Source organism: Ictalurus punctatus, chromosome 17 (assembly GCF_001660625.3).
Source record: "Ictalurus punctatus breed USDA103 chromosome 17, Coco_2.0, whole genome shotgun sequence".
Classification (NCBI taxonomy): domain Eukaryota; kingdom Metazoa; phylum Chordata; class Actinopteri; order Siluriformes; family Ictaluridae; genus Ictalurus; species Ictalurus punctatus.
In genome coordinates this window covers 7233193-7248551 of record NC_030432.2, presented here as the reverse complement: position 1 = coordinate 7248551, position 15359 = coordinate 7233193, and the positions used below count along the sequence as shown (strand labels likewise).

The 15359-nt window shown below is 38.1% G+C and overlaps 1 protein-coding gene across 2 annotated transcripts in view; it reads left to right on the top strand.

Moving 5' to 3' along the window:
* The window catches only part of cadm1b (cell adhesion molecule 1b), a 204923-nt gene extending 190914 nt beyond the window's left edge, over positions 1 to 14009 (top strand). For both annotated transcript variants that reach the window (XM_047161190.2, XM_017490141.3), the window contains 2 exons: positions 9203 to 9328; positions 9412 to 14009. In XM_047161190.2, coding sequence (XP_047017146.1) covers positions 9203 to 9328; positions 9412 to 9530 — 245 coding nt within the window. In that variant the 3' untranslated portion in view covers positions 9531 to 14009. The remainder of the gene's footprint in view (positions 1 to 9202; positions 9329 to 9411) is intronic.
* The last annotated feature ends 1350 nt before the right edge of the window (positions 14010 to 15359 follow it).

Here is a 15359-nt window from a genome sequence, read left to right as displayed (position 1 = left end):
ATCAATAAATACATCCTGATACTGGTTCAGTAGGTCATGGACTAAGAATACCATCAGTCGAAGAACTCTAATGGGGAGGTAATTTAGTAAGAAAAGCACACAGACAGCACAGTTGTTTTTTTTATTTTATTTTTTTATTAAAGTGCTAATTTAAGTATTTCCGAAAGAGGTAGATCTTTAGACGTGGTGGAAGTTCATTCCACCACGAAGGTGCCAGAACAGAGAACAGTCTTGACGCATGCCTTTCTTGTACCCTGAGAGATGGTGGGACCAGTCAAGCAGTGCTACAGGATGGGAAGGAGTGTGGTGCAGTATGGGGTGTGAAAAGTGCTTTGAGGAAAGTTGGTGTTGGTCCATTTTTTACTTTGTAGGTAAGAATCAGTGTTTTATAGCTGACAGGAAGCCAGTAGAGGGAGTATAGTAATGGGGTGGTGTCAGAGAATTTGGGAAGCTTCAAAACAAGTCATACATCTGTATTCTGTATTAGTTGCAAAGGTCGAATGGCACTCCGAGGCAGAGCTGGCAGGAGTGAGTTGCAGTAGTCCAATACATGCACCTGGGTGGTCTGGGTGATAGAAATGGACGGATCCTTCTGATGTTGTAAAGGATAAATTCATATGAGCGTGTCCGATGAGTGATGTGAAAGGATAAGGACAGTTGATTGTCCTTGGGTACCGAGTTACCAAGATTGCGCGTAGTGACCAAAGGTGAGATCAGAGGGTTGTCCATCACCAGACAACCAGAGTTGGGAGATCACAAGATATTTGGTTTATTATAATATTATTTGGTTTAGTATAATAAAAATTTTATATATTTTTTGTGTATATTTCATACTAAATAGTTTTCGAACTTCAAATGAACATAAAACAAAGGCAGCCTGAGTAAACACAATCCAGTTTTTATTTATTTACTTATTTTATTGACACAAAAAACGTTATCCAACACCTATCACCAATGTGAAAAACAAACTGCCCCCTTAAACTTAAAATGCAGTTGTGCCAACTTTAGCAGCAATAACTGCAAATAAATGTTTCCGATAACTTGAGATCAGTCTTTCACTTACTTCTAGGACTAGGACTTACTCCTATGCTTTGGGTCATTGCCTTGTTGCATGAGTTGCGTCCAGTCGCAATTGAGTTTCAACTTATGGACTGAAGACCGGTCAGTCTCCTTTAGGATTTTCTGGTAGAGAGCATAATTCATGTTTCCCTCAATTATTGCAAGATGCCCAGACCCTGAAGCAGCAAAGCATCCCCACACCATCTCACTGCCACCACCATGCTTGACCGTAGGTATGATGTTCTTTTTGTGGAATTCAGTGTTTGGTTTACGCCAGATGTAACAGGACCCCTGTCTTCCAAACAGTTCCACTTTTTACTCATCAATCCATAGAACATTCTCCCAAAAGGTTTGAGGATCATCAAGTTGTGTTTTGGCAAAATTCGGATGAGTCTTGTTCTTCTGGGTTAGCAGTGGTTTTCACCTCGCCACTCTTCCATGGATGCCATTTTCCCAGTGTCTTTCTGATAGTGGAATCATGAATAGTGACCTTTATTGATGCAAGCGAGGCCTGTACATCCTTCGATGTTCTATATTCTATATTCAAGATATTTTCACACAAAACACTCGCATCTTTTTACACTGTTTTGGCCTTTTTACCTTTAATTGGCATTATACTTTCAGTTTTTATTTTAAAAGTATCATCCTGGAGTCTCTTCAAGAATTCAACTCGAGAACAAATAGCATTTGCATAAACCACTTGGCATGTGACATAATGTGCACAGTTATTCCTGGCAAAATATCCGCAACACACCCATTGACTGCATGCGCCATTTAATCAGATTTCACATGCAAATTTGTGCTCTTTATTTGGGATCTTAGTAAATCTCAGGATTTGAATTGTCAATGAAAACTAACAGCTCACTGTATATATCGCTTTGCCTAGTGCCTCTTACAGTAAAGCTCATTCTTTTTTGTCAGATTACAATACTCAGCCAAGTGTGTGAGTATATGTTAATGAATTATAACTCACTGTTGCGTGTAGATTAGATTAATCAGAGGGTAGCCTGTGTTAGTAAACTTTAATGCAGAGCACAGCTGGCATCATCCACCTCCTTTAATGGTACTGCTCTAAATTATGCAAAAAGTCACCTGTCAGGAGCAACTAATGCCACACAGCTTGATCTTGAGGTGTTTTTTTTTTTTTTTTACAGTGTGCGCATCGTTGAATTACATCTAAGCACGAAAGCTCGACATCTCATCAGCTCTTCGAATGATTATTGAATTAAGGTTGTGAATGTCAGACCACTTTATGAGCATGCAGATGTGCATTAACCATGTTAGTTGTTAAATTGTGGATTCTGATTGGTCAGAAGGTGCAGCTCTGACAGTAGCTCTGACAGTAGTCCAATCTGCAAGGTTTATATCCAATACAATAATAACTTACACAGGAAATTGTATGGCACATAAACAGATTTTTAAAAAGGTGTGTAATTATTACTATGGAGAAGTTTTCAGAAGGTAAGGAGATGTCATTTAACATTTTTGGAAGGGGTCTCCAGTGTCAGAAATTTGCTATAACTTTTCTGACATAGGAAAGTCTTTGCGGTTCATTGGTAACATGACAGGCTGCATTTCTTTGTCTTATTAACTTTAAGAAAGAGGGAAAAAGAGAACAGGTACTAACTTGTTTTATGGATGTTCCAAAACGGTAAATCTAACTATAAATGGATAAAAAGTATTACTATCATTCTGCTTCACATCAGGTCACCCCATTACTGATTATTATTGTTTTATTTCCTACTCACGATATAATTTATGGACACTGAAGTGCTATAACATTAGTGGCTCAGGCAGAAAAATCGTTCATCATGTTCAGTGTTGAGCCGCTACACTGACTGACAGAAGTGAACAGGAATGAAATGAAAGTTTAATGGCTTCAGATACGTCACATGCCAAAATCGGAAGCCGAAAAATAAGTCTGGGTGATTTCCTATTATTCTCTGCTGAAGTTGATAAACCTGTTACACTCAGCTGTATAGGAGGTTTATGCAAGTTATGGCATTGCTTTGTAAAGGTTTTGTTTTAAATTATTACCTAATCAGGATACATAAAACTCATTGTAGAACACAAATATTCAAAGAAACCCAGTGTAGGGAGAAATTATGGTAAACAGTGTGATTATACCCTCTCTGTCATCTACTGTATGGCAATACAGATTAGCACTAGCCTCAATAGCAGCTGTTGGAAATGTGGCTTTGTTATTTTCACCCACACGTTCTGAAAATGTCACCAGTCGTTCAGTGAACGGTGCTGAAACCACACGTTACAAGACATTTTGCAATCAGAGAGTTGAACACTGGCATTGTGATCGAGCTCTCAGGAACCATTAGCAAATGTATGATCAATTCAGTGGCAGCAGGCAGGAAAGTTCTTTCAGGAAAGTCTGTTTGAAAGGCATCACATGCTGCAAGTCCCCTGTGTGCTCACAAAAGGTCTTACACCATGCTAGTGAAAGCTGCAATGCATTACATTTGCCATTTTGCTCTCATCAAAGTTCAAGTACAGTTTTTCAGGGTTTTTCTTTTCAGTCCAGAACAATATTATTGTACTGATACATGTTTGTATGCTTTGCTAGCTTCAAGAGCACTTGAGAAAGCTGTGTGTACTGGCTATTTATATGTTCTCCCAGTGTTCGTGTGGGTTTCCTCAGGGTTCTCAGGTTTCCTCCCAAAAACATGCATGTAAGTGGATTGGCTACTGTGCGTCTGTGGGTGTGTGTGTGTGTGTGTGTGTGTGTGTGTGTGTGTGTGTGTGTGTGTGTGCATTTGCACGGTGCCCTGCAATTCTGTTCAGGGTGTATTCCTGATAATACCATTCAGAGTGATGAATGGACCATTAAATACTGTATATTGCATCATTAAAGTTAAGTTATTGGACAAACACTAAAATAGCACCACAACTCACTAGAGAAGGATGATTATTAAGGGCAAGCAGATTTTTTCACATGGATGTGTGATTTTTATGCAGTGTGCACATAAAGCATCTGCAATAATAAAAAGTTGCAGTAAATGTTAACATTATAGACTTGTAGTAGTTCATCGGTCTTAAAGGAAGAGAACATTGTTGCCTAGTTTACTGTCATAGTAAACAAACTCTTCGTTGCATTTCAGCATTTCTTCATTCATCATACCTTATATAATTTATACTATGTAATTTAATTTATCATTCCCTTGATTTATTTTTCCACATTTCATTTACAACTCTTTAAAATGGATCCATAATAAAACTTGCCTCCATCGCGCAAGGAATTGTGGGAAATTTTAGCTGAAAAAGTATCCACTGAGCCACACTTGGAGAGAGCCATCCAGAGAAGGTAGACCATCCAGGTACCTTTGAGATACTTATTTCAACATACGACCATTTGGGACATGCTGATTCTTAGCTCAGATACTATTTAGTACAGATAGTATGGCAATTGGGATGCAGGAGACCTTGAAAGCAATAGTGAGTGTGTGGGGTGGGAAATGTAGTCCTTGGCAGCCATATTTGTAGGCTGTGATGCTGCTTGGGAAATATAGTTTGATGCTGACACCTGTTTTGACATGAAAACATAAACAGAAACTTTTCTACGTTGTTTTGGTAAAAATGTGTTAATGCATGTTATTGTCCAAAAAGAATTCTTTTTTTTTTGGCGAGACCAATTTAATTATTTGTTTGTTTGTTGATGTCAGAATTCAGCCACAGCAACATCTTATGGGTTTTCCCAGACGGCCACAAAATTTATATGTGGTCTTTGACTCAAATAGCATGAAAAAACAGACAATTCTGCACATGTACATTTCCCATAACTAACAGAGCGAAGTACTCTATCTCTGCGCATGCATTATGGTAAGAACCTGATATCCAGGTATTTTCTGGTAGAATCTTGATTGGCTCTTTTTACTGAAGGGGCAGAACTTCAGTAATACATTTGCCATTGACTGTTGCTCTCAACCCCATATTTGAAAGAGTGGGCTGTCTCTAGTCATATAACATGTACTTAATCCAGCGCTAATTGTTGCTTATGTTGGATTAATTTCTAAAGCAAACAAGGCCAAACGAATCTCATTTTCCGAGATTCAATCCAGGCCTGCCCTTGCCCTGAGGGCACTACACTGGCTGCAAGGAGAGCAGATGGGCACTGAACTCAGGCGCTGGCTATTTCCAATCTGCCCTCAGCTACTGTAATGACAGGGGCCACACTTTAATTCGTCACTCCAGCAGCGATGCACAATGGGAGCAGTAGAGCATGATTTGCTGGCCTTCAGAGCATCGCTTACCTCCCTACCTTTAACCAGCCGCAAATCTACACAAATTTTATTTTCCTATGAATTCTCTTCTTTCTGATAAAGAAAGCTGTACTTGTAAGCCTACTTACACCGAGGCGTTTGACCTAAGCACTCCTTTTTTAAACAGCTAGGCCAAATTCCCCTTTAGTTCGGCTGAAATGTCTGTGCCCTAAGACAGCTGATTTATCTGGAACCGTCAGGCAGAAGCACTAGAGGTAGAGAGATGATTTCAGTCTGGGAAGAGTTAGCGCTGCTGAACAGAATGCATCATGACAGTGCTCTCATCTCTATTCCTGATCTCATGCTAAGTAACACCACGATCTGGCTTCTAGAAGCACAAGGACCATGTGATGCTTGCTTGCCCCTGGTAGTACATGATGCCTCAAACATGCACGTTGGAGGATGATGCCAAACAGAAACCTGTGTACTCCACAAATAGGTGTATGAGTACTGCACCAAATATTATACAAATTATAAGCACAATACGTATAACTTTTTTTTGTTTTGGGTGTTTTTTTTAAACCAGAAGCAATGTTTCTGACATCTCTCTCTGTGGTCTGGCCAAATCCTACATCTTATTCAGAGATATATTGAGGTTGAGGAATGGTTTCTGTTTTTCTCTTGACTTAAGGCTGGTGGCAGAGGGACCTGAGTGAACATGCCCTTTTAAATAACAGTGCTTTATATTCCCCATGAAAAGCTGCTGTGCTAAACTAAGCTGTACACATTTCAAAACCATAATGGAACTGCCTTTTGTGAATAGCTACCAATACAGAAAGGTAAAAACGTTAAAAAGTCCACATATTGTTCATATTGGCATGACCACGGTCTCATTAGTCTTATTCAGTGTCTATAAATGAAATATTTAAGCTTACATGCTGTGAAGTTTGCATTTGGTAGTAAAATACAGGTAAATGTATGTGTATATAGTAGCACAATACAGGAAAATATATGAATGTATGGGGTATAATGAATTTGTCATGCTACAGTTAAAGTCATAAGTTTGCAAACACCTTGAGGAATCTGCATAATGTTAGAGGGATCATAAAAAAGGGATCATAAAATTTGCATTATGTTTTTTTATTTAGTCCTGCCCTGAATAAGCAATTTCACATAACAGATGATTACATATAGTCCACAAGACACAATAATAACTGAATTTACAAAAATAAACCAGTTCAAAAGTTTACATACGCAGATATCCAGTCTGGCAATCAAGTGGCTGCAGCACAATGCACACAATCATGCAGATAGAGGGCAAGAACTTCAGTTAATGTTCATATCAAACATCAAAGTGGGGGGTGGGGGTGGGGGTGATCTTAATGACATTGACCGTGGCATGGTTGTTGGTGCGAGATATTTCAGAAAGTGCAAAAAAAGGTTATTCTGCAGGCAGAAAATGATGCCTTGTTCATGAGAGAGCTCTGATAACAATGACCAGACTGGTTTGAACTGACAGGAACGCTAGGCAAATAATCACTTTTTACAACCATGGTGACCAGAAAAGCATCTAGAATGCAAAGCGCACAATATATACTGTGTATGTAAGGGATAATGCATGGCTAGGTGTGCCAGCATTGACAAGGTAAAGCTCTCATCGATGTTTGCAGTGCAAAATTTGATTGAAAGGATCAAAATAAAGGTTAATTTCTGTTAGTCATTTTATATACGGGTCATTAGATCTAGAATTGCCCACTCTAAATCATACACAAAGATAAAGTAGTGCGATAAGATTACATTTATTTGAATGAATTGTAATAAATAGTTATTAGAGAGAGAGAGATTGTGTGTGTGTGTGTGCGCGTATGTGTGACTTACCTGCATCTGTGCCACATCTCTACTAATAATGTAGCTGTGCGTTTAACTTCTGTATGCAACTGTAACTGTATGATACTATGGTTACAATTGTTTATAGGCAGCACATTCATTTAGAACAGTGATTATACTGACTGGAACTACCTGTGCATTCAATGGTTTGAATGCACACCTTCCAGCCAATCAGAAACGAGTACTCAGACAGACCATGTTATAATTACATACTTATTTACTTATCAAATACATGTATTTACTTATACTTAAATATAATAATTATTTTTTGTTTTAAAATTGTGGAAAATTATTGCCACCACTAAAGAATAATTAAAAAACACAAACAATTTGGCAATCTTAAAAAAACACACACAAAAAAACGTGTAGTTTAATTTCTATTTTAATTCAAACGAGGAGCAATAATCATAGACGTGCTCGTGCATGAAATCAGAATCTAAACATTTTTTGACATGAAAGATAAAACGCTCCAGTATATGAGAAACTAAAAATGCAATTTTGCTGCCAAAATTCAGCAGTAAATCTCCCCTTTTGAATGCATGAAAACAGTAGTAGTATTGTTGAAATTAGATATATTTATTTATTTTTTTATAGTTTTGTTTTGTTTTTAAGTAGGGTCAACCACAGAATCTGTGTGGTGCTTTTTTGGTTTGATAAGTGTCCCTGTACACATGCCTGGTGCACTTACAGACTGTCAATCAAATCCTCTCCCCTCTATTAAGTTTAGTTGCTTGGATACTAGTTTCTATTTTGTCCAAAGTTGAGGACTCACGTTTCTGCTTGAGCCAAATGTAGAATGATTTCCACAAAAAAAAAAAGAAAGAAAGAAATTGATGGAATTTGAAAACATTTGTTTGATTTGAAAAATATATAGGATTAAAGCAGTGGTTATAAGAGCTGCTATAGGTGTGGGTTTGGTGCTTGCGCAACAAGTGAGCTCTAACTAGCAAGAATATGAGAAGACTGCAAATGGTGAAAACATCTTAAAGGGAAAAGCATTCGCTGACATCATATTGTTTTTTTTTCTTTTAGAAGAACCACCAACATTCACCAAAAGTCAGTGACCAGGTGAACAGAGGGGATTAGTCAGAGAAGCAAACAAGAGGCCATGTGTCAAAATGAGATTGTACAGTGGTGCATGAAAGTTTGTGAACCCTTACAATTTTCTGTATATCCGAATAAATATGTCCTCATCAGATTTTCACATAAGTACTAAAAGTAGACAAAGAGAACCCAATTAAACAAATGAGACAACAATATTATACTTGGTCATTTATTTATTGATGGAAATTATCAAATATTGCATATCTGTGATCAAAGTTCTAGGATTAGCAGTTAATTTGAAGTTGAAATTAGAGTCTGTGTTTTCAGTCAATGGGATGACAATCAGATGTAAGTGAGTGCCCTGTTTTATTTCAAGAACAGCGATCTATCAAAGTCTGATCTTCACAACAGTGTTGAAGCTGTTCTGTACTGAAATTCCTCCAAGCCGATGTGCAGGACTGATCAACAGTTACCGGAAACGTTTAGTTGCAGTTATTGCGGCACAAGGGGGTCACATGAGACACTGAACGCAAAGCTTCACATACTTTTGCCACTCACAGATATGTAATACCAGATCTTTTTCCTCAATAAATAAATGACCAACTATAATATTTTTGTCTTATTGGTTTAATTGGGTTCTCTTTATCTACTTTGAGGACATGATGCTTTGGGTCTTATTTATGCAGAATTATCGACAATTCTAAAGGGTTCACAAACTTTCAAGCACCACTGTACATCATTGTAGCGGATGCTGAATTCTTATAGCATTATGTATGTTTCAGGGAAAAAACTGAACCGAATTCTGTGTGTCACTTGAATGACAGACTTTTTCTTTATATCATGCGATGTTTAAGCTGTTTCAGGAATACAGCGTAGAGCTCTTAAGCCTGTATGTAAAAGAATTCAAATCTATGATAATAGCCCATGCATCAGCAAAACAGGCAGCTCAGAGCACAACACAGCTGTCCACATGTGGTTTTATTCATTTATTCATTTCGCAGATTCGAGAGCAGATGCAGCAGGACAGAAAATCGACCACGCTGTCATCGGCGGAGTCGTCGCTGTGGTCGTATTCGCCATGCTCTGTCTGCTCATCGTTTTGGGACGCTACTTTGCCAGACATAAAGGTACAACAGGCAGACAATTTATTGTGTAAAGTTTGTCTTTGCGTTTCCTTATGTATTTTTCAAACCACTTTCACATTTCACAGGTACCTACTTTACCCATGAAGCCAAAGGAGCAGACGACGCAGCAGACGCCGACACAGCCATCATCAACGCCGAGGGAGGGCAAACCAACACGGATGACAAAAAGGAATATTATATCTAACTCTGACTCTGTTAGCGTCTCTTCCTGCTGGACGAGAAGTGAGAGTTCTGTCGGGTTTGGACGGAAGGGGGAGGGAGGGATGAGGGGGGTGAGGGTTGTAGGGGTTTGTGGTTTATGGTTATCAGATTGGATTTAGACAAAGTGATTTAACCAAGAGGACAGGAGAGGAAAGAGGAGCAACGCTGCCATCGAGACTGAAGAGGTGTAGGATGGAGGAGCTCAAAGAGAGCGCACGTTTTCAAAACAAGCTTCACTATCCAACACCTCCCAACGCCTCCCGCCGGTGCCAGTTTTGTTCAGTTTTTTCAACATTCGTGGAAAAAGAAAAGAAAAAAAATATTTGTGCCTTGTTATATTTATTTCAAAAGCACCTACTTCTTGTTCCTGCACCCACGACTTGCTGGCGTACTGCTGGCTCTCTTAGCAGGCCCAATCAGACCACGCTTCTCCGACGCCCGCACACCAAACACACACTCCAGCGCTCACGCTGTTCCGTCAGCCAAGCAGAACAAACGCCATCCGTGCTAATACAAACGGCAACATTCAGCCTCACAAGAACTGTTTACATCTTTTTAATGGGTCGGTTCCAAGTGATTTATCCGTTGTTCTTTTTCTCCACCACCCCCCCGCCCCCCCTACCCGTATTAGGTTTTTAAGGTGTCTGACATTGTTGTGACAAACCTGAGCTGAAAACTGTTGCAGCTCTTTTGTGCTCTTGCATTATTTAATAGCTCTTCTGTATGTGCAAATAACCTGCTTGTGCTAGTATTCATTCATTTCCGCCGTGTTCGTAAAAGCCCACCGAGTGGTTTCATGATAATTGCAATCATGCATTAAAAATGAATGCCAAAGCAAATAGTGAACGAGCCATGGATCGAATGGATACAGAAGCTCTCTAATGCCAGGAAACCTGCTCATATGAAAACGAAAGACATGCAGAGGTGCCAACATTGCTAACAAAATAAAATATATATTTGTGTACAAGACGCCAGTTTTGTTTTGTTGTTTAGATGTGTGCCATAGCACTGAGGTAAAGGCTTTCTGTGGGGCAACAGATCTTGAGTTCCAATCCAAATGATGCCACAGCCATCCAACTGGCCACATTCAATGTGTAGTAGGGATGGCATTCTCTCTCTCTCTCTCTCTCTCTCTCTCTCTCTCTCTCTCTCTCTCTCTCTCTCTCTCTCTCTCTCTCTCTCTCTCCCTCTCTTCCCTGAGTGTGTTATGCAGCATGAGCAGCAGTTAATAAAGACACAATTGACTGGCTTCACGTGTCTTGGTGGAAGCACGTGTTAGCCTTCACCCTTCCTGGCTTAAATCTGTCATATGATAGGTCGAGCTGGCCGGTGCATGGGAATTGACCAGGACCATATTGGAAGAAAAAAAAACACCTAGTGTGACCGAAATAATAAGCAACTCCACTTTTTTTTCCGATCTAAAAGACCACCATCTCGATTTATGTTGACTGACAAGGCTGAGGTTTGTGAATTCACAAGACAAAGTTCACATAGATAAAGTCAGCGTGAGGAGAAAGTAACGTCATGCATGCCCCAGGTAAAGTCTTTCATGTCTCACGTCCTTTCCCCTTCAGTGAATTGACCTTTCCATCCGGCGAATTTTATTCTCGCTTGGTCTGACCGCTGCTTTATCTGAGAAAGCAGTAAAGCATAATTTTCAGGTGGATCCCATATCACCATAGCAAGAGGTCAAAAACCGTAAATGCTACAGCTACACCGCACATGTTGGCACCTCTGGACATGCTTCAGACTACAAAGCAGCTCTATTTGATTCCTCACATGTTGTCACCAAGTCTCAGTGCTGGAAACTGGTTTCTGCTAGTGCTTCAGATAATATGCTCCCTGTAATCAAATATACAGTAACACGAGACCTTGTAAATTCAGATTCAGTCTGTACTTACTGAGCCTGTGTGTGTGTGTGTGTGTGTGTGTGTGTGTGTGTGTGTGTGTGTGTGTGTGTGTGTGTGTGTGTATGACCTCCTATCAGTTTAATATGTTTAAAAATCTACTCTTTATCATTCACTTTTCATCCTCATTTTTTTTTTGTTTTCATGTATTATTGTGGGGGCCTTATATATCTTTATCCTTTTTTTCCCCTTCATGGTCTTGTCTATGGTCCAGGATAGGATGAGTAAGTAGTTTAGAATATATGAAGTAACATAGAGCAGTATTGGAGAAGTTGGCATATATTATACACTTTGGCATTCTCATGGCTGTGCATTATTTTATTGGTTGTAGAGTTATTATGGGATGTAGAGAATGCTTCTACATTTTTTTTTTAAATAAACAAAAATGTTTATTTAACAGGATTTTAAAACTGGAAATTATTGTGTCAGTTTAGAAATGGTAATATATTATGATATATTTATATCCATCTCATAATCTGCCAGTGTCAATCTTTGGCTTTGATCATTGACCTTGCTTTGTTTGTTTGTACAGTGTTTTCTGTGTTAATTTGAACGTACGATGCTTTTGATCTCAATTGACTTGTCTGGACTGCTGAGGAACTGAAGAGCAGACTGGAAATATGTGTTAACGAATGTTTCAAACATATCACAGGGGTGGACAATCACAGTATCCAGATTTAGTATCCAGTAGGTTTAACCAGAAAAAACAACAACAAGAAGTTCTAAATGGCTTTTGCAACGAAGTTTTCATTTAATATGTTTGTTGAAATAAAATGCACTCAATGGTGGTGTAATTATTGTTGCTATAGCCAGTACTACTCATTCCAAATCCCACCGCTTGCTGCACTACACACGTTAAAAACACAACGGTTTTTAAAAAACGGATTAATTAGCATGCATTTCCGAATCAGACTCCCACAGGTACGTGGAAAGAAAACTATTCCAGAGCAAAGCTGTAATATACAGTAACGTTCCTGCTGTTAGTAACAATCACATTATGCTTAAAGATATCAAGAAAAATAAAGATGCAAGGCAGACCACCACATCACATCTCACTGCTGAAACATGCTGACTTTTTGTTAAAGGCCTAAACACAATGTACTACATGATCATGTACTTGTTTGTTTCCTTTACTCTGTATTAATGCACTTCACTAGCTACCTAAGTAGTTCACCATAGGCTGTTATCCCTGCTGGAAAAACAATAATAGAAACCATCACAGAAATTCTAACGGTTTCCACTACAAATACCATTACAAACCATCACCTAACCATTAAAGCCATTACATTACCATTATTGGTCTTTAATGGTATCCACTAGATAACATACAACAGATTACCAGTAGAGACCCAGAGGGACCATTACAGTTTCCATTAAACCCAATATAATTCCCATTATAATTATTAAAATAAATTAAAATTCGATAATTAAAATGATAATTCGATGAGGGGTTCTGTGTTTTTTTTCAGCAGGGATATGTTAGCTACCACATTTTTATGTTTTATGTTTTCTACTACTTTTGTTTGTTTAATGTTAGCTACCACATTTGCTTACATTAGTTACTACTTTTGTTTATGTTTTATGTTAGCTACCACTCGTTTATGTTTTATGTTATCTACTACTTTTGTTTATGTTTTATGTTAGCTACCACTTTTAATCATAATAAATTAGGTTTTGAGGCAATCAAAACATGTAGCACATCAGAACGTTTACTTGCCTGGTGGGCTAGCTAATAAATTTGTCATTTGTCCACCCCTGTTTTATCATCCAACACTAATGAATATCTGACAGTGCCCGTGAGTGTCTGCATGTCTACCTTATAGGCCCTGATATAAAGGACATTAATATAAAGGAGCATTCAGTGCGTCATACGTTTTGTTGTTATATATCTCATGCTTTGTAAATGAACAGAATCTGAGAAATGTGAGAAATTAGAGATATATCTGTGCTTAAAAGTCTGCCACAAAGCACCAAATGTAAATGGTAGGATATAAACCATTGTAAAACCAAACAGTAGGTAATAGGTTCCCTGTGTAATTGTATGTCAATTTGTAATATTAATTCTTCTGTCTCAGGTCTGTGTGCAAATTCAGTTTATTGCATCTCAGGTAGAGTTCAAGATTTAGGCCCCACAGCAGAAAAACTTTAGAATTTATGAAAACATTAACTCCCAGAGAATCACTTATCACTCCCGAGTTGAGTATTTTCTGCTCAGTACACAGCATCAAAAAACCCAACACACAGTGCATTGTTTTAAATGTGGATATTACTTTGTATAGCTGGATCAATCACACATAATAGCAGGCTTGTGAACACGTGACCTAAAAGTGAAGTCCGAGGTTATAATTCAGCATTTTAGATCACTTACTATATCACCCAGTGCAAGTTGTTCATTGTTTGGATCAATTTCTTTGTCCAAATTTTGTCATATCTCTGTAGTTTGTGTTTTGGTGTAATGGGAGATATCTACATGTTTCCATCTCCAGTTTGTATTTGATCATAAAAGTACATTTTTAAACAAATGGAGCAGTACTTGTCTTAATAAAAAATAGATATATTCATGTTGAGACAGTATTTGAGCTCTTTCTTACACCACCCTTTATTACATTGTCGTTCTTTGATTTCATTCTTTTTATTATAATGCTTCGATTTTTTTAACAGACAGTTGTATTTTTTTTTTTAAATAAATTTAACAATGCGCATTTTTGCAAAGCAAGGAAAAACTCCCTGAAAAGACAGCGGAACAAACCTTGAGTGGAACTAGACTCAAAATAAACCCATCCTTTTCTGAGTGACACCTTATAGTACAGGGTGTCCCAAAAAGGGGAAATTAACACTTTCTTAGCAAAATGTCTTCCGCAATGTTTCATATCTAGTTTATGATTATTTAATAATTAGTTTCGGATAGGCTTTAAGAATGCCTTTGACAAAAGAAGAACGTATTGAAATCATTCTCATGGCTGGATCGGGAAGAGAATTATCTTTTTAAAAGAATTATCCAGGTGAGATTATAGATTGAAGAAAGTTTGAGACTTGGGTAGGAACTGTTCAGGGGTATTTGGTATGCTTTTCTTCTGCACTGGTTTGTCAGAGAGTGTAAGCACAGGCATGAGAGCAGTGTGGGATATAAATCGCCCCATCACTTCACCATCAGTAAACCTGATCTGATCTTCAGGGTGCAGTGTATTTAACTTGTTTTTCCTAACCGTAATTCCTTTAAATGCAAAGTTGTGACACTTTTCATGCCTTACATCTCTAAAGAGATGATTAGCTCTAAATCTGAAAGATGCTATCAGTGGCACTTGTGGAAGCAATGTTATTGCCTAAACCTTCATCTCTTCTATGACACTTGTCTTTGGTGTGCAGTTTATAATCACTTTAATTCTAAGGTTTATCATCATCTTTGAAAGCTAAGCTTTGAAACTACAGCAAATTATTTATCGAAAACCAATGATCTAAAGGAGGAAAACTATGATTACACATCACAGCAAATTAAATAATGTTGTTGTTGTTTAATCAGATCATTCCAAATTGTAGGAAATCTAACTGATGAAAGTGATTGTCGAATTTAATAGACTAAAAAAAGTTGAAAAGAAGAAAGAAGTCATTCATGCTAGTCACCATAGTCCATAACGTTTTGTGTAAAAATTTGCTGCCTATGGATACTTTTGAGGATGAACAAATTAATTGCTGATATTGATATAGAGCCTTGTTAAATATGTGTCAGGTTTTACTCACAGTCATTCCATATGAGTGCTTATACCACAGCATTATTGAATTCTAAATTCTGATCAGAAAGTGTTGATTGATTCTAGTTGAGTCTGCAAGGCAAGTCAGAGCTGTATACACCAATCGGCAATAACATTAAATCCACCTGCCTAATATTGTGTAGGTCCCCCTTGTGC